This window comes from Scyliorhinus canicula, chromosome 1 (assembly GCF_902713615.1).
Source record: "Scyliorhinus canicula chromosome 1, sScyCan1.1, whole genome shotgun sequence".
NCBI lineage: Eukaryota > Metazoa > Chordata > Chondrichthyes > Carcharhiniformes > Scyliorhinidae > Scyliorhinus > Scyliorhinus canicula.
The window spans coordinates 172043112-172070951 of NC_052146.1; the positions used below are offsets into that span (position 1 = coordinate 172043112).

Genomic DNA, 27840 nt, shown 5'->3' on the forward strand with positions numbered 1-27840 from the left:
AAGGGTGTACAGACTGAGGACATCCTACCTCAATATGATGAAGACCAGTGTGGAAGGCAACTGAAGGTAAGTTGTGAGACAGTGACACATATGTTGCATGGTCCAGGAGCAATGTGAGCGACAATCCATTGACCCCCATGCCCTGCTAGTGGCTGTGCAGGTAACTGTCACTCCCAATGTCTCTTTCCAGGAATCATCAGACACCTCTCTGTTATATCCCAGCGCAGTCGCATATCAGACACCTCTCCGGTATATCCCAGTCAGCCGCATATCAGAGACCTCTCCGGTATATCCCAGTCAGTCGCATATCAGAGACCTCTCCGGTATATCCCAGTCAGTCGCATATCAGAGACCTCTCTGGTATATCCCAGTCAGTCGCATATCAGAGACCTCTCCGGTGTATCCCAGTCAGTCGCATATCAGAGACCTCTCTGGTATATCCCAGTCAGTCGCATATCAGAGACCTCTCCGGTATATCCCAGTCAGTCGCATATCAGAGACCTCTCCGGTGTATCCCAGTCAGTCGCATATCAGAGACCTCTCTGGTATATCCCAGTGCAGTCGCATATCAGAGACCTCTCCGGTGTATTCCAGTCAGTCGCATATCAGACACCTCTCCGGAGTATCCCAGTCAGCCGCATATCAGAGACCTCTCTGGTATATCCCAGTCAGTCGCATATCAGAGACCTCTCCGGTATATCTCAGTCAGCCGCATATCAGAGACCTCTCCGGTATATCCCAGTCAGTCGCATATCAGAGTGCTGCTTCACTCCCCCCGCTGCTGCTCCTCTCGCCACGCTGCTGCTGCTTCACTCCCCCCGCTGCTGCTTCACTCCCCCCGCTGCTGCTCCTCTCGCCCCGCTGCTGCTCCTCTCGCCACGCTGCTGCTGCTTCACTCCCCCTGCTGCTGCTTCACTCCCCCCGCTGCTGCTCCTCTCGTCCCGCTGCTACTCCTCTTGCCCCGCTGCTGCTTCACTCCCCCCGCTGCTGCTCCTCTCACCCCCCCGCTGCTGCTTCACTCTCCCCGCTGCTGCTCCTCTCGTCCCGCTGCTACTCCTCTTGCCCCGCTGCTGCTTCACTCCCCCCGCTGCTGCTTCACTCCCGCCGCTGCTGCTCCTCTCGCCCCGCTGCTGCTGCTTCACTTCCCCCCGCTGCTGCTCCTCTCGTCCCGCTGCTACTCCTCTCGCCCCGCTGCTGCTTCACTCCCCCCGCTGCTGCTTCACTCTCCCTGCTGTTGCTCCTCTCGCCCCGCTGCTGCTGCTTCACTGCCCCCGCTGCTGCTTCACTCCCCCCGCTGCTGCTCCTCTCACCCCGCTGCTGCTCCTCTCGCCCCGCTGCTGCTCCTCTCGCCCCGCTGCTGCTCCTCTCGCCCCCCCCCCCCCCCGCTGCTGCTTCACTCCCCCCGCTGCTGATCCTCTCGCCCCGCTGCTGCTTCACTCCCCCCGCTGTTGTTCCACTCCCCCCGCTGTTGGTCCTCTTGCCCCGCTGCTGCTGCTCCTCTCGCCCCGCTGCTGATGCTCCTCTCGCTCCACTGCTGATGCTCCTCTCACCCCGCTGCTGCTCCTCTCGCCCCGCTGCTGCTCCTCTCGCCCGTTTGTGTGCTTCTCCCGCCAGATCAATCAGCTGCTTTTTCGTCCCATGTCATTTTTTGAATCCTGACGTCATCTCAAGAGCTCTGTCTCTGGATTCAGTAAGGGTACGCTGCACTCATTTACTTGAAGTTTCCAGTGTTCTAAACAGCTGCTTCTTCACCAGGCCTGTTCCCTCTCCATTTCTGTGGGGTGAGCAATCGACTCTTGACCATCCAGCTCGCCCTGGCCCAAAAACAGCACATCACAGATGTCAGTGCCTGCGCTCCAACCCTAGATGCAACGAAAGGACAAAAGAGGCATTCTACTCCAGCCTCAACCAATCGCTGTCCCACGTCCCAAAGGGGGAAAGCTGATCCTCGGCGATTTCAATGCTAGAATCGGAAAGGAGGCAAAACTTTGGAAGGGCGTGCTAGGCAGGGAAGGCATGGGGGAAACAAACACCAATGGATTCCTTCCACAACACAATCAAAGCCATTGATTGTCCAAATACCCAGGGACACACCCCATTGACAGCCAAAAACAGAGAGGTGCTCATCAAAGGCAAAGAGGCAGTCAATGCCTGCTGGAAAGAGCACTTTTAGGACCTCCTCAACCATGACACAGCCTTCGACACCATCCCGCAATATGCTACCCATCACCATCTCAGCGCAACCCCAGTTCGTTGTGAGGTTGAAGAGGCCATCCGATAACTAAAGGAGGCTTCTCGATTAGATGAAATTCCCGCAGAAGTATTAAAATGCGGGAGAGGTATTCTTGACAAGAATCCACAACCGCATCACCATTGTCTTGAAGGAAGAGGGCAAGCCAAGTGAACTCAGAGATGCCTTAATTGTGACCATCTTCAAGGTCTGACTGTAGAAATTGCAGAGAAATTTCCTTACTCTCCACCACGGGGAAAGGTCATTGCAAGAATAATCCTCAACCGCCTCCTTTCAGTGGCTGAAGAGCCACTCCCCGAGTCTCAGTGCGGCTTCCGCCCACCAAGAGGACATGATCTTCAGCATGCGACAAATCCAGAAAAAGTGCAGGGAGCAGCATCAACCTCTGTACATGGCCTTCTTCGATCTCACAAATGCTTTGGACTCTGTCAACCATGAGAGATTGTGGAACATCCTTCTCAAATTCAGCTGGCCGCAGAAATTTGTCACCATTCTCCGCTTGCTCCACGATGACATGCAAGTTGCGATCCTCACCAATAGAACCACCACAGACCAAATGTGCAAACTGAGGTCAAACAGGATTGTGTCATCACACCAATGCTCTTCTCCATCTTCCTCGCAACAACACTCCCCACTGATCCTTGCTGGAGTGGAGCTAACCCTCCGGGCCTTGTCATAATAGCCCCAACCCAATGTGCTGACACCTTTCTCAACCAGAAGTTCTTCTGGTCAATCAATGCACAGGTGGTTTGTGATCACCACAAAGTCTTCCTTCATTTGTGTGCAAGGTTCCCTGGCAGCTGTCATGATTCCTTCATACTAACAAGTTTCCCACAATTGGCACTTTAAAGAAGCGCTTCAGGTGCCTTCATTGCTCAGGCACAGCTTTGCAATATGCCCCAGAAGGTAGTGGTGTGCTGCATGCTGCACAATTCTACGCAGTGGAGGGGCATACAAAGTAGGTCCCTGTCCATTTGGAAGATTCAAAAATGATGAGGATGAGAAGGTCCAATGGCAGCGCAGCTGTGAGGCATAGACATGTAGCCAGAGCTGAGTCTCTGCAGGAGAAGATCATCACCAGAAGGGTCCTTGTGTAAAATAGATTCCCATCAGGTCCTCCGCTATCACTATTGTCATCAGGCAGTCCTGAACTTCCATTGAAAGAACCTTGTGAATTGACTCCACAATTATTCAAGGGACTTCCAAACACCAAAGGAAACAATCAGTAAGATTTTCAGGTTGTTCATGCCGGCGGAATCTTCCTGCTCGACCGACAGTGCACCCTCGCTGAAGGCTTCCTGGTGGCTTGGCATGGTTTCCATGGGAAATCCCATTGAAAGCAGCGGGGCTAGAAGTTCCGGCCATTGGCCAATGGCAGGTCACATCCGATAAGACATAGGTGCAGAAGCCGACCACTCGGTCCATGACATCTGTTCCGCCATTCAATGAGACCATGGCTGATCAGATATAATCCTCAACTCCACTTTCCTGCCTTATCCCCATAACCCTCGATTCCCTTACTAATTAAAAATCTGTCTATCTAAGCCTTGAAAATACTTAACGACCCAGCCTCTACAATAAAGAATTCCAGATTTACTACCCTTTGAGAAAATAAATTTCTCTGTCTTAAATGGGAGACCCCTTACTCTTTGATTATGCCTTCTGATCCTAGACTCTCCCACAAGTCAAAACATCCTCTCAGCACCTACCCTGTCAAGCCCATGAGAATCCAATATGTCTCAATAAGGTCGCCACCCATTCTTTTAAACTCCGATCAGTATAGGCCCACCTACTCAAACTCTCCTCTGAGGAAAATCCCTCCATACCTGGGATCAACCCGGTGAATCGTCTCTGAACTGCCTCCAGTGCCAGTGTATCTTTCCTTAGTTAAAGGGGCCAAAACTGTTCACAGTATTCCAGTTGTGGTCTAACTAATGTATATTGTTAGCAAGACTTCTCTATTTTTATATTTCATTCCCTTTGAAATAAAGGCCAACATTCCATTTGCCTTGCCAATTACCTGCTGAACATGCATGCTAGCTTTTTGTGATTTAATCACACAAGGAGCCTCAAATCCCTCTGTGCTGCCGCTTTCTGCAGTCTTTCTCCATTTAAATAATACTCAGTGCCTTTATTCTTCTCAATTTACATTTTGGTACATTTTTTGCCCACTCGCCTAACCTGTCTATATCCCTCTGTAGACTCTATGCGTTATCTCAACATTTGCCGTCCCACCTATTTTTTGTGCCATCCACAATAGTGTATTCACTTCCCTCGTCCAAGTTGTTAATATATTGTGAATAATTGTGTGTCCAGCACAGATTCCTGGTGCACTCTGCTAGTTACAGGGTGCCATCCTGAAAATGCTCCTCTTGTCCATCTTTCTGGCTTCTATTAGTTAGTCAATCGTCTTTCCATGCTAATATACTACCCCCAACAGCATGGGCTCTTATCTTATTAAGTAGACGTTTGTGTGGTACCTTATCGAATGTTTTTTGGAAATCCAAGTATATACATCTAATGGTTCCCCTTAATTTCCCCTGCTCGTTACCTACTCAAAGAATTCTAATAAATTTGTCAGGCATGATTTCCCCTTCATGAAGACATGCTGATTCTGCTTGATTATATTATGCATTTCTAAATGCTGTGCTATTACATCCTTTACAATGGACTTTATCATTTTCCCAATGACAAATGTTAAGCTAACTGGCCTATAGTTACCTGTTTTTTGTCTCCCTTTTTGAATAATGGGGCAGGATTCTACGTTCTTGAGGCTAAGTTTACATTTATAAACCTGTGACTGTGATTATTGGGCATCCAAGGGTCAAAGAAGTCCAGAATTTTTGTAAGAATTATTGGTTAATTCACTTGTGTTGTGACTCTGGGGCATGTGGGGCTGGAATTGACTGCACAGTGGCCCAGTGTGGCAGGGAAAATGGCACTGCACAATGCTTGGTGCCATGTATGTTACAGCTGTCACTTCAAGGTAGCGTGCTGTAATCCATGAACACTGACAGCCCTACTGGTTTACTCCCACTTAGCCACCCTGCTTGCCATGGTAGTGTGGAGCTGTGAGGGGCCTGTGAAGGTTAAGTGGCAAGAGCACAAGTGGATGGAACAATGAACATGGCAGTGTTCATTGATGGGCTATCTAGTGAATTTATACCCACTAGCTAACTACATGACTGTATAATATCTGAACCAGGTAGAGGTGGCAGGATAGTACCACCTCCATGGCTAAGTCTTGAAAATCGCCTCCATGCTTTTGGTGTTTCAGTCGAGGACACTTCTTTGATTAGGCAGCAACAATGCATTTTTCCAAAAGGGAAAATACTAAGTGAAAGTCCAGGGTCAGCTAACAATTGGACAACGTTTAAAGCTTGGTTACTCACCTGACAAGGCAATGATGTCTCCTCCAAGGCACAGGAACTTCACCATTGCTAACCTACCTCTAAAATGGGTCTTTCAGAATGCCCATTTTTTATCTGCGTCCGATGTAGCCATCTTAGATACCACCTGCAAAGGACCATGGGAATTATGGCCAACCCAGGACTCAGACAGACTCAGAGTTTGTGTGTGTATTTGCAACCCAGATAGCTAGACGTGACCGAAACCCCCGCTCGTTTGCATTCTAATGGCCCATTTCCCCAGAACAAAAGGACTGTACTCAGGTAACCGATACAGATACAGACTAATCGGCGCCACTCTCTTTACTCAGGGAACCCAAACAGCCAAGATCAATGACCGCTATGGACACGCCCAGCCATCAAGGCACCCGCCCTTTATTGGCCAAAATCGAAGGCAGTGATCGAAGCCTGTCGAATTATTGGGTCCAAGTTTTGGACTGCCCCAAACAGCGCAAAATCCCAGAGCGATAAAAGACACAGCCATGTGCTCGGTCTCTCTTGAATCCGGCCTATGCCAACCCAAGTGCAGCATAAAGACCAGACAGACAAATTCAAGACCAACGATCGCTACAGATGGATGAGCCTAGCATAAACAAAGCCACCATGCCATGTAAGATCCAGACAAAGGCCTTGTCCATCTGCATAGAGCCGGTTGCCCTGAAGTTAAGTATAGGTTATTGTAGTTGTTAGGTGTAGTTTAACTTGTAGTGTTTTGTGTTGCATGTCAAAGTAATCCTTGTGTGTAAATAAACCATCTTTGAACTGGAACAGACTAACTGGTTGTGTGGTCCTTTGATCAATATCCAGTAAAGCCTTGTGGTGGTATCATTTGATACCTGGTGACTCTAAAGAACATCATTATTAAAAAGAGCAACACCACCTCCAACCACTCACTGCTTCTGGGATTGCCAGATTGACTTCTATTCTCATTAACAGCTCCCACCATCCAACACCTCCCCCCTCCCCAGGACCGAAAATCAGAAGTTCGGGCAGACATTTATAGAGGCTGGGTTTTTGGAGCAGGGACTTTTCTTGTCACTTCACACTCAGCCGAGCAGCGAACATCTGTAACCTTGGCTTCTTACTATGCTTTTACAATAAAATTTGTGCCAATTTAAATGTTAATTCCTTGCCCAGGACATCCACAAGTTGATGGATGGTGTGTCTTTCTGGCTCAACACTGAGGCACCAGATATCAGATGCAGGAAATTCAGGGCCGTGTTTTTTCTCATGATAGATTCTGATTTCACTTTTGATGGGACTATCTACTGAATACATTCCATGGGCAATAGAGCTAAAATGCCAAACCACACCTTATTAATCCCCTTCAACTCAGCCGCCTTTCCCTGTATGAAAGAAAATTCCAGGGTTTGCGATATTGCTGCAATTGCGTTGCAAGGTTGAAAATAATATAAGGCAGTTGAACAGTCTGCAAAGATTCTGCTATCTCTGAATTCAGTACTGCTTTTGTTCTTTTCCGATAGGCAAGGGAGGAATGATCGTAAGTTATGCTGTTTTCACACGCTACTGTTTGTTTTGATAATTTTCTTGCAAGTCTTTGAATATGCTCTGAGCAGCAAGCCTGTCATATCCTGCCTTGCTCCGTTATCTCAATAATAGTCATTCTTAACAGTTTGATTACAGTAACTCAATGCCAGACTGCTTATCATTGCAATGGAGTTTGCATGCCAGGTCATAATCTACAGTGAATAAAGGTCACAAAGAAAGAAAATGTGAAAAAGTTTGTTGGACAATGACTATGCATCTGATGTTACATTCTGACGTTAAAAGGGCGATCCCGTGTGGTTAGAATTTAATTATTTCTGTTATTTCCCCAATAACTTTGATATGTAGCATTTACAATTTGAAAGTGACAGGTTCTCATATTACTGAATATTACTTATCATCTTGCTCTAGTCTATTTCTGCAAATGTATTCACAGGAAATTAAATCAACTGGAATGATTACATTGACTGTGTTCAGAATGCATTGCAGAAATAATGAAACAAAAAGCAATGGAAAGCAATTCAGATTGGTCTCTTCACTGGGACTGGTGCAACTGTTTGATAACTTCCATTTCATTGTCACCCACTTACATTGGAGTATATAATCATATTATTAATGTCATTCAAATAATTAAACATTTATCTAAAACATCCATTGAGGTGTTTTTCACTAAACAATGTCAACATATTATTTATTGGTATTTTCAAGCATTATAAATAATTATGTACATTGCTGGTTTGTTTTTAATTTAATGTAATTTAATAATCTTTAGTGTCACAAGTAGGCTTACATTGCAATGAAGTTACTGTGAACATCCCCTAGTCGCCATATCCCGGTGCATGTTTGGGTACACAGAGGGAGAATTCAAAATGTCCAAATTACCTAACAGCACCACTTCTGGGACTTGTGGGAGGAAACCGGAGCATCCAGAGGAACCCCACGCACGCACAGGGAGAATTTGCAGATTCCGCACAGACAGTGACCCAAGCCGGGAATCAAACCTGGGACCCTGGAGCTGTGAACCCACTGTGCTATCGTTGTGCCCTATTTTCCTTTCCTTGTGTTTTCCTATTTTCAATCAGCCGCCATCTGGCTCAGTATTCAGTCCCTCCCACCCCCTCCCATTTGTGACCCCCCCGGTTGGTCTGGGGGGGGGGGGGTGTTTCCTCCCCCTTCTTAACTTCGCCCATCGGCTTAGCCCAGGTTTCCCCTGTGGCTGGGGGGGGGTTGCCCCCTCTCTCCCCCGTTGTCTCGCCAACCCTTTCTCATCTTCCCCCTCCCTCCTACCCCTGGGTTGCATGTTCCTACGGTTCCCCCTTTTCTTTTTCATCTCTTTTCTTTCTAACTTACCTGTTTCCCTATCTATTCACTGCTGCTGGCCTCAAACAGGTTCTGGAATAGGCCGACGAAGCCTTCCTCCAACCCTCGGATGGCACATTTAATCTTCTCCAGGTGGAGAAATTCCGAGAGGTCAGCGAGCCACCCTGTAGCTTTGGGTGGTGCTGCTGATCGCCAGTCGGGCAGGATTTTTCGTTGTGCAACTAGGGAAGCGAAGCTAGGGCGTTGGCCCTCTTCCCCATGTGTAGCTCTGGCTGCTCTGATGCCCCAAGATTGCCACATTTAGGCATGGCTTCACCTTCACCCCCACAACCTTGGACATTGCCTCGGAGAAGGCTGTACAGAACCCAGCCTCGGAGAAGGCTGTCTAGAAACCAGCAAGCTTGGGAAGAACCCAGAACATGTGGGTGTGGTTGGCCGGGCTCTCTGGCACCGCTCACATTTATCCTCTACCTCTGGGAAGAACCTGTTCTTTTGGGTTCTGGTCAGGTGTGCTCTTTTGCCCAACTTTGAACTGCATGAGAGGCTGAGCCTTGCGCAGGAGGAGGTGGAGTTGGCCCTGCTCAGTGCTTCGCCCCACTTCTGTCCCCAGTTCGTCCTCCCATTTCCGTCTGGTCTTGTCCAGTGGTGTTCGTGCTCTGTCCAGTAGCTGTCCATACATTTTCCCACAGTTCCCCTTCTTCAATGTCTGTATTTATCAGGTCCTCTAACAGTGTGGTCTCCTGGGCCCAGGGGTACCCTACTATCTCTTTGTGGAGGAAGTGTTTTATTTGCAGGTGTCTCATTTCCTGTCCTGTCGGCGGTTCTCACTCTTCCGTCAGTTCATTCAGTGTCGCCGGTATGTGCTCGATGTAAAAGTCCCTAACTGTCAGTGTGCCCCTGTCCTGTCTCCATTTCCTAAAGGTGGTGTCTAGCATGGCTGAAGGGAATTTGTGGTTGCCGCAAATGGGGGCCATCCTAGTCAGCCCCAGGTGCTGTCTTAATTGGGCCTGCATTTTCAATGTAGCCGCTACTACTGGGCTTGATGTGTATTTTGCTGAGGGATTGGGAGTGCTGCTGTAGCCAAGGCCCGGAGGCACGCCCCCTTGCAGGAGGCCTCCTCCATCTGCACCCACTCTGTGCCGCGTTCGTGAACCCATCCCCTCACTCTCTCCGCCGTTGCTGCCTAGTGGTAGTACGGCAGGTTTGGTAATGCCAGGCCACCTTTGATTTTCCTCATTTGCAGTGTTGGATTGGGAACTCTCGAGTTCTTCCCCCCCCCAACACAAACGCTATGATTAAACTGTTTACATTTTGGAAGAAGGCCTTGGGGATGAAGATCGGTACGGATCTAAACAGAAAGAGGAACCTTGGCAGTACGTTCATTTTGGTCGTGTGCACCCTCCCCGCCAGGGAGAATGGGAGTGCGGCCCACCTCTGTATGTCATTTTTAACTTCCTCCAACAGGCTAGTCAGGTTCCACTTGTGGATCTGTATCCAGTCTCTGGCTATTTGGATCCCCAGGTATTGGAATCTGTTTTGGGCAGTTTTAAACTGGAGCCCCTCCAGCTCTGTCTCTCCCCCGTTTGAGTTCACTGGGAACTTCCCCATAACGGGTATTTCCAGTCCGTCAAGGAACTGTTTCATTCGCGCGTCCCCGTCGTGGGGCTCGGAGGTGTACAGTCCTCAGTACGTCTCGAATGCCTGATTGACCTCATTTGGTTCTGTTACCAGTCTGCCTCTGCTATTCTTTACCTGTGCTAGTTCCCTTATGGCTGCATGCTTTCTCAGCTGGTGAGCCAGTAGGCGGCCAGCCTTGTTCCTGTGTTCATAGAAGGTACCCCATGTCTGGCAGGTTGGTGCACTGCTTTCCTGGTGGATAGCAGGTTAAAGTCCATTTGTAGCATTTTCCTCCCCGCCAGCAGCTCTGTGGTCGGGGCCTCGGAGTACTTTCTGTCGACTTCCAAAATGGAGTCAACCAGCTGCTGCCTGGCCCCCCTCTCTTCCCTATCTCTGCACGCCTTTTAGGCTATGATCGCTCCTCTGAGCATGGCCTTCAGTGCATCCTGGAACACAGAACATACAGTGCAGAAGGAGGCAATTCGGCCCATCGAATCTGCACCGACCCACTTAAGCCCTCACTTCCACCCTATCCCCCGAACCCAATAAGTCCTCCTTACCTTTTTGGCCACTAAGGGCAATTTAGCATGGCCAATCCACCTAACCTTCATGTCTTTGGACTTTGGGAGGAAACCAGAGCACCCGGAGGAAACCGTAGGCGATTACATTAGTAACAATCAAAATGTGGAGGTCTGTGCAGAGTCTGCACGTTCTCCCACTGTCTGCATGGGTTTCCTCCGGGTGCTCTGGTTTCCTCCCACAGTTCAAAGACGTAAAGGTTAGGTAGATTGGCCATGCTAAATTGCCCTCAGTGTCGAAAAAGGTAAGGAGGAGTTATCTGGCAGAAGGCCTTGTCGGCAAGGAAGTCCGTGTCCAGCCTCCATGTGGGGCGCTGGGCACATCACATCCAATAATGTGGAGCGTGGTTGGAGATGATGATCACAGAATATTCCACTCTTATGATTCCTTGAAGCACTGATTTCCCCACTGCAAGGAAGTCGATGCGGGTGTACACCCTGTGCACCTGCAAAAAAACAAGATCTTCTTTTCTCCTGGGTGTAGGAAGCTCCATGGGTCCACGGCCCCCATCTGCTCAATGAACGTTTCCAATTCCCTAGCCATTCCTTTCTTTTTCCCCGTTCTGGGGTTTGATTGGTCGGTCAGTGGGTCCTGTATGCAGTTATAGTTGACCCCATAATCAGTTGGTGTGTCTCGATGTTGGGGATTTCCGCCATGGCGTTTTTTATAAATTCTGTGTTGTCCCAATTGGGAGCTTACACATTCACCAGCACCACCTGTGCCCCTTTCAGGACACCGTTGACCAAGATATACTGTCCCCCTGGATCTGTAACCGTCCTGGTCTTAGTAAATCTTGTCCTCTTGCTGATCAGTATTGCTACCTCTCTAGCCCTCGTCCCGTCGCCTGAATGGTACGTCTGTCTCACCCAGCCCTTCCTTACCAGCAGTCAGTCCTTGTCCCTCAGGTGTGTCTCCTGAAGGTAAACTATGTCAGCCTTTAGGCTTCTCAGGTGGGCGAAGACTCTGGATCTTTTCACCAGGCCGTTAAGTCCCTTTGCGTTCCAGGTAACTATCCTGGTGGGGGGTTTTCTGACCCCTGGCCCTGCGGGATTACCCGTACTTACCTGGTGGATACGCCCCTGCACTCTGGGATTTCACGTTGTTAGGTGCCGTCCAAAATGGCCGTGGTCACCGCTCTCACCATGAGGTCGAGCACCTGCGCTCCGGGGTTTCTCTTTGTCCAGGGGCCCTCACGAGTGGCTGCTTTCGGCGCCATTTAGGGCTGTTTAGCCCAGGGCTAAATCGCTGGCTTTGAAAGCAGACCAACAGCACGGTTTGATTCCCGTAACAGCCTCCCCGAACAGGTGCCGGAATGTGGTGACTAGGGGCTTTTCACAGTAACTTAATTGAAGCCTACTCGTGACAATAAACGATTTTTATTTCATTTCATTTTCATTTTGGTTCCTTGCCGTGCTCCATGCCTGCCTCACCTTTCCTAGCTTTTTGTTCCCTTTCTGTTCTGCGTGACCTCCCATCTTCCAATCCCCACTTGTTTTCTGCCCACCCCCACCCCTTTTGGCCAGATGCTCCCTCTCGCGAGAGGTGCGCCACGGTCTCCCTCATTGTCGGTCTTCCCGTGCTAGCTAGTACGGTGCTCCCCTCCCAGTGCTAGTCTGGGCCCAGGCCCCGTTTAACCTGCCCATCTCCACCCCCTAATCTCACCCCCTTGCCTGTTTCCCCTATTCTCGCTCCCTTTCCCTGTTTCCCATCTTCAAACTGAAAAAGGAGACAAAAACGAGGCAGTGTAGTCCTGCACAAAAACACTACATTATTGTCCTTGTTTTCAGTCCGTCCTCCACTCCGAGTCCCTTTCTTCTTCTGTCCCTGCCGCCTTCAGCCCTCCTGTGTATGTTCTCCCTCCAGGTTGTTCGTTTTTACAAACTTGTCAACCTCGCAGGGGTGCCGAAGTAATGTTTCTTCCCCTGGTATGTTACCCAGAGTCTGGCCTGGAATAGCATGCCAAATCTCACCCCTTTTCTGTAGAGCGTCGATTTCACTCTGTTGAATGCGGCCCTCTTTTTTTGCCAGGTCCGCCCAATGTCTTGATAGACCCTGATTCAGTGCTCGTCCGAGAAGTACGACTTTGTCTGTCGGGCCCACCTCAATTTTTTCCCGGTCCTGGAATCGGTGTACTTTTGCAACTATCACTCTTGGCTGCTCCCCGGTTTTGGATTAAGGCTGGAGTGACCTGGGTGTCCTTTCCATCTTGGGGAGTTTGGAAAGCCTTTCCTCCTAACTAGGTTGCCCAGCATTTGGCCGATGCAGCCCGTTGGGTCTCTTCCATCAATTCCCCCTGGCAGGCCCACGATGTGGACGTTTTATCACCTGGACCTGTTCTCCTGATCCTCGACCTTCCCTTTCAAGTTCCACTGAGCCGCGATAAACCTCTTCAACCTGGCCTCCAGAGCCACGATCCTGTCGCTCTGGTGTGTTGACACCTACTCCAGGTCCAGGATCGTCTTCTCCTGGGCCTACACTTTCCTTCCCGGGCCTTCTATCGTGCACTGAAGGGTGGCTATTGCTTCCGTCACCACCTCCTGGAACTCCACCTTGATCACTTCCTTCATCGCGGTCAGTTACTTTTTAAAAATGCTCCTCCATCCGTCCCCGTGCTGGGGGAGCGGGGGGGTGGGGGGGGGGGGGGGGGCTGGTCCGTCCACCTGTTGCTCCTGCCCCTTTGCTCTGCTTCTGCCTCTGCCTTCTCGTCATCCTCTCAAACTGCTGTTTGCGGGCATCTTCTTTCCTTATCGCGTTGGTGATGTCTTTTGTATTTGAGGGAGTTTCAGGTCGCATTTTGGGCCAAAAGCTCAAATAAATTCACTGTGTTGGTCCAACTGGGAGGAAAGCCACCTGATGTGCATCCGCTCACCCAATTGCCGCCACCGGAAGTGACACTCGCCATTCATTATGCTTACATGTGGCCACAGACTTTCTGCAGCAACATAAAGTGTTCAGGCATGTGAAGCAGCTTGATCCTTCCACAGGATATGTGGGACCTCTGGATACAGGGCAAGCAAAGTGTGCCTCTTCAACTAATCAGCAAGTGATGAAGGACCTCTGCTCCAAAAGCTAGTGATTCCCAATAAACCTGTTGGACCTTAACCTGGTGTTGTAAGACTTCATACTGTGCCTATCAGAATGACAGGGAGTGGGATAGCTTGATCTTGATTTTGGACAATGCTTGGCACAACATCGAGGGCCGAAAGGCCTGTTCTATGTACCCCAGTCCAACACCGGCATCTCCACATCGAGATGTCTCTTGTGAGTTGTGTCCCTCGACATTTACTTACTTCTCCTGGTACAAGTACCTCCTCGACCGCTGCTTCACTGACCCATGCAGCAACAGACTCATGTTTACATAGGCCTATTTGGCCCCCTCAATACTTTGATCAGTACTAACGGCGGGCATGTCTGGGGCTGGTGACACTACTGGCTCTTGTGGAGGCCTGTTTTTTGCTCAAATGGTCTGAATGTTTTCTCAAGGTCTTATCCTGGGTTCTTACCTCGTAGGATACTGGCCCTATCTTAGTCACAACAATCCCTGAGACCCAGCTAGGAACTCTCCTAAAGTTCCTTGCAAATATTGTGTAATTTACCTTAAATGTTCTCTCCGCCTTTGATGAGGCATGATTTATTTTTTAAATATCTTTCCCGGACTTCATCCTTCCCGCCAAGTCTGTGAACATGAAGCTCAGTCTGGTACACAACCAACGCCCCATTAGCTGTTCTGCAGGAGCTATGCCTGTTGTTGAGTGTGGGGTGATTCCATATGTTAATAAAAATTCCGTAACGTTCCAAAGTCATGAAGCCAGCAAGGTAGAATTGTGGATAGCACAATTGCTTCACAGCTCCAGGGTCCCAGGTTCGATTCCGGCTTGGGTCACTGTCTGTGCGGAGTCTGCACATCCTCCCCGTGTGTGCGTGGGTTTCCTCCGGGTACTCTGGTTTCCTCCCACAGTCCAAAGATGTGCAGGTTAGGTGGATTGGCCATGATAAATTGCCCGTAGTATCCAAAATTGCCCTTAGTGTTGGGTGGGGTTACTGGGTTATGGGGACAGAGTGAAGGTGTTGACCTCGGGTATGGTGCTCTTTCCAAGAGCTGGTGCAGACTCGATGGGCCGAATGGCTTCCTTCTGCACTGTAAAGTCTATGATAATCTATGAGTCAGTCCCCTGTGTAAAAGTCCCTGACCACTAGCGTCCCTTCATCCAGTCTCCATTTTTAAAATGTGGCGTCAAGCATGGCTGACAGGAATGTGTGGTTGCCACAGATGGGGGCCACGGGAGACATCTTGGTTAAACCGAAATGCTGCCTCATTTGATTCCATGTTTTCACTGTGGCTGCAAAGAAGCGGAACGCAGTTTCTGACGCCCAGGGCAGAAAGCAACACTAAGCTACCAACAAAGGAAGGTGAGGGGGGGGGGGGGGGGGCAGGATCACATGTAAAATTCATTGTGAAGAAGAAACGACTTCATTTGTAAATACCAGATACATTTGAGCTGTTACTCTGTAAAAACTGGAAAATACCAATACAAATATTTCAAAAACAACATTATGTAATCTTTGTATCTGAGAAGGGTGGCAACTACTCCTTCATCCCGAATTTGAAAGTTTATTCCACCTGTTCCACCAAACCGTTGGACAACGGGGTGGTATGGCACTGTTCTGATGTGCTTGAAGTCATGGAAAACCACAAATTTTTAAACCGCATGCTGGTAAACGCAGTACCGTTATCTGACACCAGGAGTTTGGGTGTCATCCTGTACACATCCACTATTTTGAGTGTGCATCCATGAATAAAAGAAACATTTAGCCAATGAAAGAATCTATAAAATCAATGCGTACTCTCACCCTGGGCCAACCAGGCCATTCCCATGGATACAGAGGGGCAGCAGCGGCAAGTTCCATTGCTCTTGACATTGGAAACATTGCTTAACTATGTTTTTTATATTGGCATCGATGCAAGGCTACCATAGAATCATAGAATTTACAGTGCAGAAGGAGGCCATTCGGCCCATCGAGTCTGCACCGGCTCTTGCAAAGAGCACCCTACTTAAGCCCGCACCTCCACCCTATCCCTGTAACCCAGCAACCCCATCTAACCTAAGGGCAATTTAGCATGGCCAATCCACCTAACTTGCACATCTTTGGACTGTGAGAGGAAACCGGAGCACCCGGAGGAAACCCACGCAGACATGCGGAGAACGTGCAGACACCGCACAGATAGTAGCCCAAATGGGAATCGAACCTGGGGCCCTGGCACTGTGAAGCCATAGTGCTAACCACGATGCTACCATGCTTTGCTATGTAGCTCCTTGCCAACATTTTCATTTTAGATATGCCCGGGTGGGTGTTACGCAATTCTTTCAATAGTAATCATCTTCTGGGATCGGAAACAACCACTTGTGACCCCCTAACGAGCACACTATCTTCATAACTTAGTATGTCTTTTCGGATCAAATAAGTGCTCATTGTTTCTGAAGCATGACCATAGAAAACCCCATTTAATATCACCTTCTTGATTTTTGACAGGACAGGGTCTCTTTTTGTCCAAGTTCTGATTTGTTTTGAAGATATAGACAGTGTTTCTAAGACGTTTAAAGTCATTACAATTTCTTCTGGTACCAGTGGGGGTGTTGAACTTATGGTTACTAGGAGATGACTTAAAGCATCGGTGTTAACTATCTGGGTCCTAGGTCAATGCTCCAAGATCATATGCCAAGAGCATCAACACCATTATTGTATCAGTGAAGAGGCAATGGGAGGCACAGTCTTATCTTCCTTGATTAATCCTAATAGTGGTTTATGGTCCGTTACTATTGTGGAATGTCTTGCATATACATATTGGTGAAATGTTTTGATGTTGAACATGTCTGTTAACCCCTTGTTTTCGATTTGGGAGTGCTCCTTCTCTGCCTCGGAGAGTGTTCTGGACACTCTCTCTGCTCCGTGATTCAATCTATGAGAAATACCATATGGAGACGTGTCACAGATAAGGGCAAGCTTCTTTTTAGGGTCAAAATAAACCAATAGACTAGTGGATAGAAGTTGTTGCTTCACATGATTGAAGGCCTCATCTTTTTGTCTTTCTTCAGGAAGAGTATGCAAGGGTGCTAACAAGCTGGCCAAATTCCGGATGAATCTCCAATAATACTTTGCAATCCCCAAGAAGGAATTCAGGTCGATGGTATTTTTGGGGGCAGGTGCTTCTCTTATGGCTTTTACTTTTTCTTCCAAGGGATGCCACCAAGCTCTTCTATTATCTAAACATGGGCCCTGCTATCAAAGCCAAATTCGCCAAATATTTGCTCCTTGGCTACCCGATAATTCCAGTCACCAGGTTTGTATGTTGAAACACAGTTACTATTTATTTATAGCAAGATTAATGGTGAAATACACAGCAGATAATTCGTTAAATATTAATAAATACCTAACCCTTACTGTAACTTGCCTCTGCTCCCTCTACATATACCCAAGACAAACACTGGGTGGAGGGGGATGTAAATTAAAGAGAAAATAATCTTTGCTTCAGATGATGGGTCTTTGCAGGTTTTCTCCGCATTTAGCATGGAATCACAGTCCTTCTTTTGCAGCCTGTACTCGCAATTTTCCTGGTGAGCCAAAGTCCCTGTTTCATCAGACTTTGCTCTCAGTTTGTCGCTTGCCTTCAGGCCCTATTTTCAGGAATCCAACACCCACAGGCTTATTGGAGAGAGAGAGAGAGAGAATTAGTTGGATATTTCCTGAAGAGGCTTAGCAGCTGTTTTCTGGAGATAGTTTTGCTGGATCTTTTACCTCCGCTGCCAGAATCAAAACTGAAACTAAATGTCCATAAATCATTCATGAATCAAAAATGTAAAGGCAAAAAATAAAACAAAAGGGGAGACAAGGGAATATATAAGAACAAACAAGAAGGACCCGTATACAGTGTACCCAGGAATTGCACAATGATGTTCTTGGACGAAAGAGCGCCCTACTTAAGCCACACCTCCACCGTGCCCCCGTAGCCCAGTAACCCCAATTAACCTTCGGACACTATGGGGCAATTTATCATGGCCAATTTACCTAACCTGCACATCTTTGCACTGTGGGAGGAAACCGGAGCACCTGGAGGAAACCCACGTAGACACGGGTAGAACGTGCAGACTCTGCACAAACAGTGACCGAAACTGGGAATCGAACCTGGCACACTAGAGCTAGAAGCAACAGGGTTAACCACTGTACTACCGTGCAACCCTGAACGTTATATTTACATTATACAAGAATCTCCACTCCCCGAAGGGTCTATCCTCCCCGACCTGCATCCTGGTTGGGGTTTTTATATGAATGAGCTTGTCCCTTTTTAAGGGGAAATTCAAACTATGTGGCGTGCACAGGGAATTTGATAGTTCTTGTGCTGTGACCTCCATAAGGGTAATAACAACAACATATAGCAGACACCTTAAATTCCTGGAGAAATATCATCAGTGATGCCCCCACAAAATCCTGCAAATTCAATGGCAGGATAGGTGCACCAATACCAGAGTCTTCCCTTAAGCCAACATTCCCTGTATTGAGGCACTGGTTATGGTTAATCAGCTACTTTGGAAAGGCCACATCCTCCGCATGCTTCCCAAAACAAGCTCTCTACACAAGCTTCGCCACGGAAATCGGCTACCAGGGGGGCAGAGGAAACATTTCAGGGCTGCCCTCAGAGCCTTGCTGAAAAAATGCGACATGACCACCGATTTGTGGGAATCCCTTGCTTGAGGCCACCCAAACTGGAGAAGAAGCATTCACAAAGTTGCCAACCATTTTGAGTGATTCCCATCGGTCTCGGTGGAGGCCAAGCACAAACAGAGAAGGATTATTTTAAAAATCCGAGCACCTGCCTTATAAAACACAAAGTGTGTGGATTCAGCATCCAGCATTGGACTTTTTAGTCACGTCAGCACCCCACAGCCTCGGGGTGGAAGAAAGTAATCCTTGGTCCCGAGGGACTGCCTAAGAAGATTCCTATAACCATGTAGCATTTACCTTTATGAACACCATATAATTACTGATGCATGAAGCCAGTAATGTGAACCTCCTTGGAGGTCAAGAAAAGAGGTATGCAGAAGGAGGCCATTTGGCCCATCGAGTCTGTACTGGCTCTTGGAAAGAGCATCCTACTTAAGCCCACGGTTCCACTCTATCCCTGTAAGCCAGTAAGCCCACCTCACCTTTTTGGGCAATTCATCATGGGCAATCCACCAACCTGCACACCTTTGGACTGTGGGAGGAAACCGGAGCACCCGGAGGAAACCCACGCAGACACGGGGAGAACGTGCAGACTCCGTACAGTGACCCAAGCCGGGATTCGAACCTGGGACCCTGGAGCTGTGAAGCAACTGTGCTAACCACTGTGCTACTGTGCTGCCCACATATTCCATGAAATGTGAAGCTAAGCAAGGGGTTTTCTGTGGTAGTGAAACCTCTTGGCAAATATGAATCCTTCATTGGTGGTAAGTGACAACATATTCCAGGCTACGTCTTCAAAGGAAGTGCTATCAACTAAAAGTGGGTTCCAGTCCATGCCATTCCACCTGTGTCAGAACGACTCAGTGGGAACAATTCCAAATCAGATGATCCTTGATGTTAATGGCATCCTGAGGACTGCCCTGCATTGGGCCTGGCCACTTCCCTGTACAACTGGGTGAACTGCACCTTTATGCCCCCATTACCCGCTGCGTCCTTCCTTGTGTTATGGTGACCCCAGTTGAGTTTGGCAATTTTTTGCTTTGCTTTAATGCCTTTATGATTACAGGAGGGTGGCAACTCCCGCACCCCCCTGCAACCAATGCTGATCGATGACACATGTGCGCAAATGACCCAGTGCCCTTTTGCATTATTCATACTTTCTTGGGCCCATCACATTCCCTGGGGCAGCCATCACTAGCTCCCCACAGTGTGACTACCTCCATTCACCTGGTCTATCCCAGGCAGTATGTGAAGTCCATGCAGCCCCATCAAGAATATTCCTCTTGACAGCCACTTAATTAGCTCTTTAACAATGTTAACTGGCACCGTTAATGTATGAGAAGTGATCTTGGGGAGCGAGGGGGTCCTTCCCATAACAGAGTGAAACTCGCTGGAGCCAGGAGCAGGGACAGAAAGCATCTGTATTTTCAGCCTCCATCCATCTTTATTCTCGTCCACAGTGAGATCTGAAAATTTAGCCCTAAGTGTATTGCATGCTGGAAGAAGATATTTACAGTATGCATACTTCACAAAAGATGAACATTCAAGGGCAAAGTTGAAGCTATCTAACGCTTTAACCACTGTAGACTTCCAATAACATTTAAGTCGAAGAGGCAGTGTAAGGATAATTACAAGGCCGATTGCTGGTGCCAAAGGAATAATAAGCAAAAGCGAACAATTGAGCTATAAATCCTTACAAAGGGATTATTGGAAAGGGACCTTATAGAGCTATTTAAGACAGTAAATTGTGTAGTGAAAGGTAACTCGACAACACCGCTTCAAGCTAAATCATGGTAGTTGGATGAAGGAGCACAGGCCAAACACGAGAAACAAAATTAGAACTGATATTCAGAATTTTTCTTCACATAACATATCAGATAGACAAGAAGATAGAAAACTTTTGATTGTTTAAGGTATAATTAGATGCTGAGATGAAGACAGTATTATAGCTAAATTTGCTGCTGATACAAAAATAGTTAGGAAAACAAATGGTGGCATGAATGTTGGCCACATTGGCGGGTTTTATTGCCGTATCATCTCCTAACCACCTACTTAATTCTACAATTGTGCACAAATGGGAAAAATGTTGGATTACAGGCAGGTGGCCTCTGATATGCCCACCCTGTCATGAGGTCACTGGCACCTCACTCCAGGCACCAGATTTAAATAGCAGCTGCCCACAGCTGTCTCACTTCATGTGGTGCACAGCTGCTCCACTGCCAATTCAATGACACCTCCGTGGGTCATCTACTGGATGCCATGGAAGCCCATCACAATGTCCTCTACCCCCACTCTGACTGCAATGATCCACCAACATCACCACTCTGGCTTGAAAGGCAGTGGCAGAGGCGGCCAGTTCCAACACTGCACAGAGGTCAGTCATCCAGTGGAGAAAGGATGAATAATCTCATTTGTTACAGAGTAGTCAATCACTTCATCACCATCAACTTAGGTGGATTGGCCATGATAAATTGCCCTTAGTGTCCAAAATTGCCCTTAGTGTTGGGTGGGGTTACTGGGTTATGGGGAGAGGGTGGAGGTGTTGACCTTGGGTAGGGTGCTCTTTCCAAGAGCCGGTGCAGACTCGATGGGCCGAATGGCCTCCTTCTGCACTGTAAATTCTATGAAAAACTCACCAGCCCTTCAGACATTCACTGGCAACTCATGCTCTGGCAGCTAAAGGGATCTCACCGTTCTTCTCACACTTACCTTCACATCTCAATCTGGCCATATATCCTCTGGAGCTTGTGTCCTCATCCCATCCGTTGAGGCTTCCCTCAATGCACACACATGGCAGGCATCATTATCATCTACCTGGCATGTGTCCTGCTCACTCTCTCTCCATCTGTCATTATGCAGGACAAGCTCTCGTACAATTGGTGGGAGAGGCCCCAGACCAGGGGTGGAGTGGCCGGTATCAAGGTCCTCACTCCCAAGAGAACCGAGCCATTGCGCTGTCCAGAGAGGATGTGGCCCGTTCCTGCGGCGATGGCGAGGTGAACGACAATCACCCACCTGAGGATCCGGCACCAGCTCAACCCTCAGCCAATCACGCTGTGAATACATTCACAGTTTTTCCAAGTCACCTGCCATGCACTAATCATCACGACTTTCCTTCAAAGGCATCTCTGCCAAGTGCCCGAGGCCTTCAACCTGCCAGACCCTCAGCTTGAACCACGATAACACCTTAGGGGCTGGTTTAGCACACTGAGCTAAATTGCTGGCTTTTAAAGCAGACCAAGTCAGGCCAGCAGCATGGGTTCAATTTCTGTACCAGCCTCCCCGAACAGGCGCCGGAATGTGGCGACTAGGGGCTTTTCACAGTAACTTCATTGAAGCCTACTTGCGATAAGCGATATTCATTCATAGATGGCAGCCTGAGGATTGAACCATTGAAGACCCATCACAGTGTTCACCCGCATTGTCCACCAGCAGAGCGATACACACTTCAGTGGGCTCTCGTCCTGGAACAGACTCGGGGTCACAATCTGGTGGCAGAGCACATAGTCTGGTTCACAGCAGGCAGAGGCAGACGTCCAAGACAGTCGGCACTTGGAGGAACTTCAGCGACAGTCAAGGTAATCAGGAAGGGTTGTCAGCTGCTTTGTACAGATTGCAACGGATGATGGAGGAGTTTGTCCCCGTTCGGACTGAGGTTTTAGCACCAACATGCCAATGCATCAGATCAATACTGGTGGCTGCCATGGAGACCTTGGTCCCACGCATAAGCCCCGCACTATGCCAGGTGCTGCATTTCATCAGTGTAGCCCTTGGTGACATGCATCAGTGACTACCCGATGAGGGGTGGGGGTGGTGGGTTATTCGGTCTCACTTCATCTTACTCTTCTCTTCAAGGAGTCAGTCAGGGGCCCTCAGCTACCCATAGGGAGGGACCAGCATTTAGAGGCCTCGGGGCCACCATCTAGGGGCTCTAGGAGTGTCCTGATGATTCCAGTTCCCTCCATCTGTGATCCCATCACCACCTGCTCCATAAATTAGCAGGAGACCCAAAATAGGCTGAGGACATCCAAGTCCCAGCTCTGCAGAGGATGCCGGACAAAGTCATCACAGATGAAAGGGCGTAGCAAGCAGCAGGCTACCTCCACCTCTGTGGTGGGTGTCAGGTTTGCACCAAGATGATGCACGCAGTAGGGTTAGGGAAAGTAAGAAATACTCGGAGTGTGACGGTGGCATGGGCGTTAACCACAGTTATATACTTTGCACTAATGTAAATAGAATACCACTCAGCGGAATTCACCGTCGGCGGAATCGTCCGGCCCGCCGGCAGCACACCCACGCCCGCCGGTTTCCTGATGGTGTGGAGTGGCCACAATAGGAAACCGCATTGGCCGACTGCGGGAACGGAGAATCCCGCTGCCGTGGGGGAGCGTCGTGCAGGAAATCGTGGCTGGCAGACCGGATCATCCCACCTGATCTTTGTAACTTTACTCACAGATCATGTGTGTGATGCTGGCCACCTTGCATTTCTGACACGCAGTGCACAATTGCTAAGCTCAGTGAGCTCCTTTCCATATTTAAGTGCTGGAGCCCTGACCCATGGAGATATTTCATTTTGCTGCTGCTCAAGGCTCCAGCCTTCTGCCTTTCTAACCTTGTAATTGTCAGCATTACGGCCACAAGGCTCTCATTACAGTGTAGGGATGCAGCGCAGAGCTACATGTTTTCAATAGCTTCCCCTCACCTATACCCTCGCTGAAGGTAAATACAAGATAATTGTAACACTTTTGAGGGTACCAATGTGATGCAACCCAGAATGTAATGAATCTGATGAACGCTCTTTATTACCAAACAAGCATGACCTGGAGTAATTCATGGTGTCTTTGCATTTGCAGCTAGCAAGGAACCGGGATGGTTGTGAGAGTAAACTGACTGTGTGAACTTTGTGGTCCTCACGTGTTCTGAATCCACAGAAAGGTCAGGATGACTGCAAACCTCATCCCGAACTGAGAGTGACAGATCCAATGTGATAAGGTGGGGCACAAAGGACAAGATGAGGTCAAAATGAAGTTAGTCCTCTGTATTGTCTCATTGCCTTGGCCCAAGTGTGACCTTTCAGTTATACCATCGAGGTAACACAGAATGCGTTGTCCCGTTTGAGCAGATAGATCTCCTCGAGGAGTTTTGTCAGGCATACAGCTACGAATGCACTGTTGATTACGCAGTTGCTTCTTCCTCTACTAGTATTCCATGGTGACTGCGATGCCTCAGAGTCATTACAAGAGGCTGTGCCTTGTGACATGTGATGCCGAAACAAGGTTGAAACTCCTCTCAACAAGGGTACATGATGCTGAGCCTTCATCATTCTTCAAAATGGTTGAGAGCTCAATCTCAGATTGAAGTACATGATGGCAAGGAGAGGGTTAGCAATGCTGGTGTTCCAGTGGATCCATAATAATAATAATAATCTTTATTGTCACAAGTCGCTGAAATTAACACTGCAATGATACTGTGAAAAGCCCCCAGCCGCTACATTCCGGTGCCTGTTTGGGTACACAGAGGGAGAATTCAGAATGTCTCTAATACCTAATAGCATGTCTTTCGGAACTTATGGGAGGAAAACGAAGCACCCGGAGGAAACCAACGCAGACACGGGGAAAATGTGCAGACTCCGCACAGTGACCCAAGCCGGGAATCGAACCTGGGACCCTGGCGCTGTGATGCCATAGTGCTAGCCACTATGCTATTGTGCTGCCTATTAGAGGGACACCGGTCCGAGACTATAACTTGTCATCCTCCTCTTGGATTGCGGTGACTATGAGGATTTCACGTGCACGCCTGCTTTGTGCAATAGCCTCTTCCTTTGCAGCCTCAAACTCTTCACCCTCAACACTTTCAATGTCCTCCTCGTTGGAGATGTGAAACTTCTCCATGTCTGCATTTGAAAGCCCCCCCCCCCCCCAAAACTCACTGCAGTGCCAGGTTGTGCAATGTGCAGCAGATGACAATATTTTGGGAGATCCTCTGGAGAGTGTAGTGGAGCTCGCCATCAGATCAGGGCAGCACGGTAGCATAGTGGTTCACACTGATGCTTCACAGTGCAAGGGACCTGGGTTCAATTCCAGCCTTGGGTGACTGTCTGTGCGGAGTTTGCGTTTTCTCCCTGCGTCTGCATGAGTTTCCTCCAGGTGCTCTGGTTTCCTCCCACAGTCCAAAGATGTGTGGGTTAGGTGGATTGGCCACGCTAAATTGTCCATTTGTGCGAAGGGATACGTGCAGCTAAGTGGGGTTATGGGGTTGCAGGGATTGGGCAGGAGCCTGGTTAGGGTCTTCTTTCAGAGGTTCGGTGAAGACATGATGTGCTGAATGGTCTCCTTCTGCACTGTAGGGATTCTATGATCTGTCGAGGCATCAAAACTGAATCTCCAAGATGCCAATGCTCCACTCTACCAGTCTTCAGGTAGTGACATGACCATCATTGAACTTTCTCTCTGCTGGGTCTTTGGATTCGGATTTGTTTATCGTCACGTGTACCGAGGTACAGTGAAAAGTATTGTTCTGCGTACAGTCCAGACAAATCATTTCGCACATGAAAAGAAAATACTTAGGGCAAACATAAAATACATAATGTAAATCCACAGACACAGGCATTAGGTGAAGCATCCAGCAGTGTAGTACTACTCAGTAGAGAAGGTGTGTGAAGAGATCAGATCAGTCCATAAGAGGGTCGTTTAGGAGTCTGGTAACCTCGGGGAAGAAGCTGTTTTTGAGTCTGTTAGAGCGGGTTCTCAGATTTTTGTATCTCCTGCCCGAAGGAAGAAGCTGGAAGAGTGAATAAGCGGGGTGGGTGGGGTCCCATTTTCTCAAGGCAACGGGAGGTGTAGATAGAGTCACTGGATGGGAGGTGGGTTCGTATTATGGACTGGGCGGTGTTCACGACGGTTTTTGTGGCTGCCGCATGAGCATCATCAGCCAGGTCCTTTGCAGATAACCTTTGTGGCCAAAGAGTCAAGCCTGGATTCTGTCTCGTCCCTCGAAGGTGTCAGGAATTTCTGATCAACTCAAGGTGTATGTGTTGTGGCACCTTCCTATGCTCCTCACATGCACCTGCATTATTTGATTCTTATGACCGTAAACCAGCTGAATACTGAGCGAGTGTATTCTTTTCCTGTTTATATATTCAAACGCCAAGGAGCTTTGATAGCCATATGGGTATAGTCAATAGCACCCTGCACCTGTGGAAACCTGGTAATCTCAGCAAAACTCAAAGCTCTGTCCTGCTGACTACCAAAATGCACATGATTGTAGATCTTTGCAAAAAGGGCATGTCTCACTTAATATATGCATTTGTACTTTGATGCTTGGGAGAACCAGCACAGGTCTCCAGTGGAGCCCTGGAAGGATTCACTCGCACAGAGGTTCAGTCCGGCATTGACTTTCAGAGCAACTGGCAATGATGGCCTCCTAGTCCCCACGGTGCCAGTTCCGTGAGAATGTGTCAAATATAAGTCACCAGATTCCTGGAAATGCAGAGGCATCGGCCGCACCTTGTCTCACTCATCTGCAGGTAAGACTTGCAACATCTGTACACTCTCAGTCTTGAGAGATACCTAGGCACCCCGAGTGGGATTCTCCGTACCCCGACGCCAATTTTATAATCGGGCGGAGAATCCCTTTGAACAATAGAATCGGGAACGGTGCCTGTTTTTGGATGCTCCACCCCCTCCAAAATGGCCTCAAGGCGTTACCTGAAAGCCCTCCCCCGATGCTCCGCCCTTGATGGGCTGAGTTCCCGACAGCCCGGGGGACGTGTGGTCTCAGCGGTCGGGAACCTGGCGTGGCAGCTGTGGACTGTGTCCAGCGCCGCCAACAGTCGAAGGGAGCCATGCTGCTGGCTGGGGAGGCTTCTTTAGTGATCGGTGGGGGCACTGATGGGGGGGGGGTGCGTGGGTGGCGAGGGGGTGTCCAGTGGGCAGTATTTGGCAGGTCACGGCCGGCGCCATGTTTTTCGCGGCGACCGCTGCAGGTTGTCGCCGTGAACCTGCGTGGCCACGGACCCGGCAATTCTCCATGCATTTGTATCGGGAAGGCCATGCATTTTACGTGTTGCGACTGCTAGCTCCTCACCGATTGGAGGATTGGTGTTGGGAACTCGCCAATGTTTCTCACGTAAAATGCGACCGATCCTCCGGACATAACCCCAAAATCGGAGAATCCAGCCCCATGTTTCTGTTAGCCTCATCCTCTGTGTCCGGAAGGGGTCCTGCTGCTCATTGCTCTTGTGGGTTTACCTCCTCCCTCTGGCGAGCCTGACATTGCAATCGCAATTGTATCACTTTCTCTCCTGCCTGTAAGTAAGAATGCAGGTGCCTGGCTGGGCCTCGCACACCCGAGGTGCTGGATCGGGCAGTGTGTATTTTGAAGGTGAATGTCACTTTGGATATGAATGAAGTGATGGCTGCAATTCCCGAGGCTGTGGATCCGAGGGTGCTCCATCGGCGATGTCCTTCATCATCATCGCTGAGTCCGAGTCGACGACCTCAATCAGTTTAGTGTCTTGATCCCCTTGGCCCGCTGTGGCCTGAACAGGCAGCCGATGCGGTTTTCGAAGAAGTTGCCGAGGATGAAGTTCCGCTCTGGCCAGATCAGGCAGCAGTTGTGGTCCTAGAAGAGGTTCCGAGGATGAGGAACTCCCCTAAGAAGAGGTCGCCTGGTCCAAATATTGTCAAGGTGCTTTCTGCAGTAGGAGGACCCTAGGTTTTTCAACCAGGCTTGCTGTGGGTCTGGAGTCACGTGTAGGCCAGACCCGGTATGGACGGCAGGTTTCCTTCCCTTAAAGGACGTTAGTGAACCCAATGGGTATTTATGACAATCATAGTCATCAATGTTTTATTTCCAAATTTTTTATTGAATTCAAATTTCACTATCTGCAGTGGCGGGATTTGAACCTGGGTCTCAAGAGCATTAATCTGGGTCTCTGGTTTACTCGTCCAGTAATAATATAATTGCACCACCACCTTCCAAAGGTTTGCACCTGGTAAGAAACTGATCCTGTCTGACGAAGGATACCACTGGAGATCCACTGGGCACCGTTGACAAAGTTACGCCAAACACCAATTCCGTCTGGAAGGCTGACGTCAAGTGGGGCAACACCCTGTCTTCTTCTGGTTGTGGTGCATTTTTGCACCTATGTCTGGAAAAATCATGCTAAGGTGGGGAAGTCTACGGACTATCAGTAGTTCCGAGGTGGCTTCCCCAGTCACTGCGTGCGGAGTAGTCCTGTAGCAAAACCTGGGCATACGAGAGCAGAGTGGTTAGCACTGCTGCCTCACAGAGCCAGGGATCTGGGTTCGATTCCGACCTTGGGTGACTGTGTGGAGTTTGCATACTCTGCCCATGTCTGTTTGGTTTCCTCCGGGTGCTCCGGTTTCCTCCCACAGTCCAAAGATGCACAGGTTAGGTGGATTGGCCATGCCAAATTGT

General features: G+C 48.9%; 1 protein-coding gene across 4 annotated transcripts in view; it reads right to left on the reverse strand.

The window, feature by feature from the left end:
- Positions 1-27840, reverse strand: part of mei4 (meiosis-specific, MEI4 homolog (S. cerevisiae)) — a 338515-nt gene that overhangs the window by 1709 nt on the left and 308966 nt on the right. Inside the window, exon 5 of one of the 4 annotated variants that reach the window (XM_038802840.1) lies at positions 5701-5767. The exons of 2 other annotated variants lie outside the window; for them this stretch is intronic. In XM_038802840.1, the coding sequence (XP_038658768.1) occupies positions 5717-5767 (51 nt within the window). In that variant the 3' untranslated portion in view covers positions 5701-5716. Of the gene's footprint in view, positions 1-5700; positions 5768-17227; positions 17383-27840 lie in introns of those variants that run through there. One more of the 4 variants, XM_038802830.1, reaches the window with a different exon arrangement.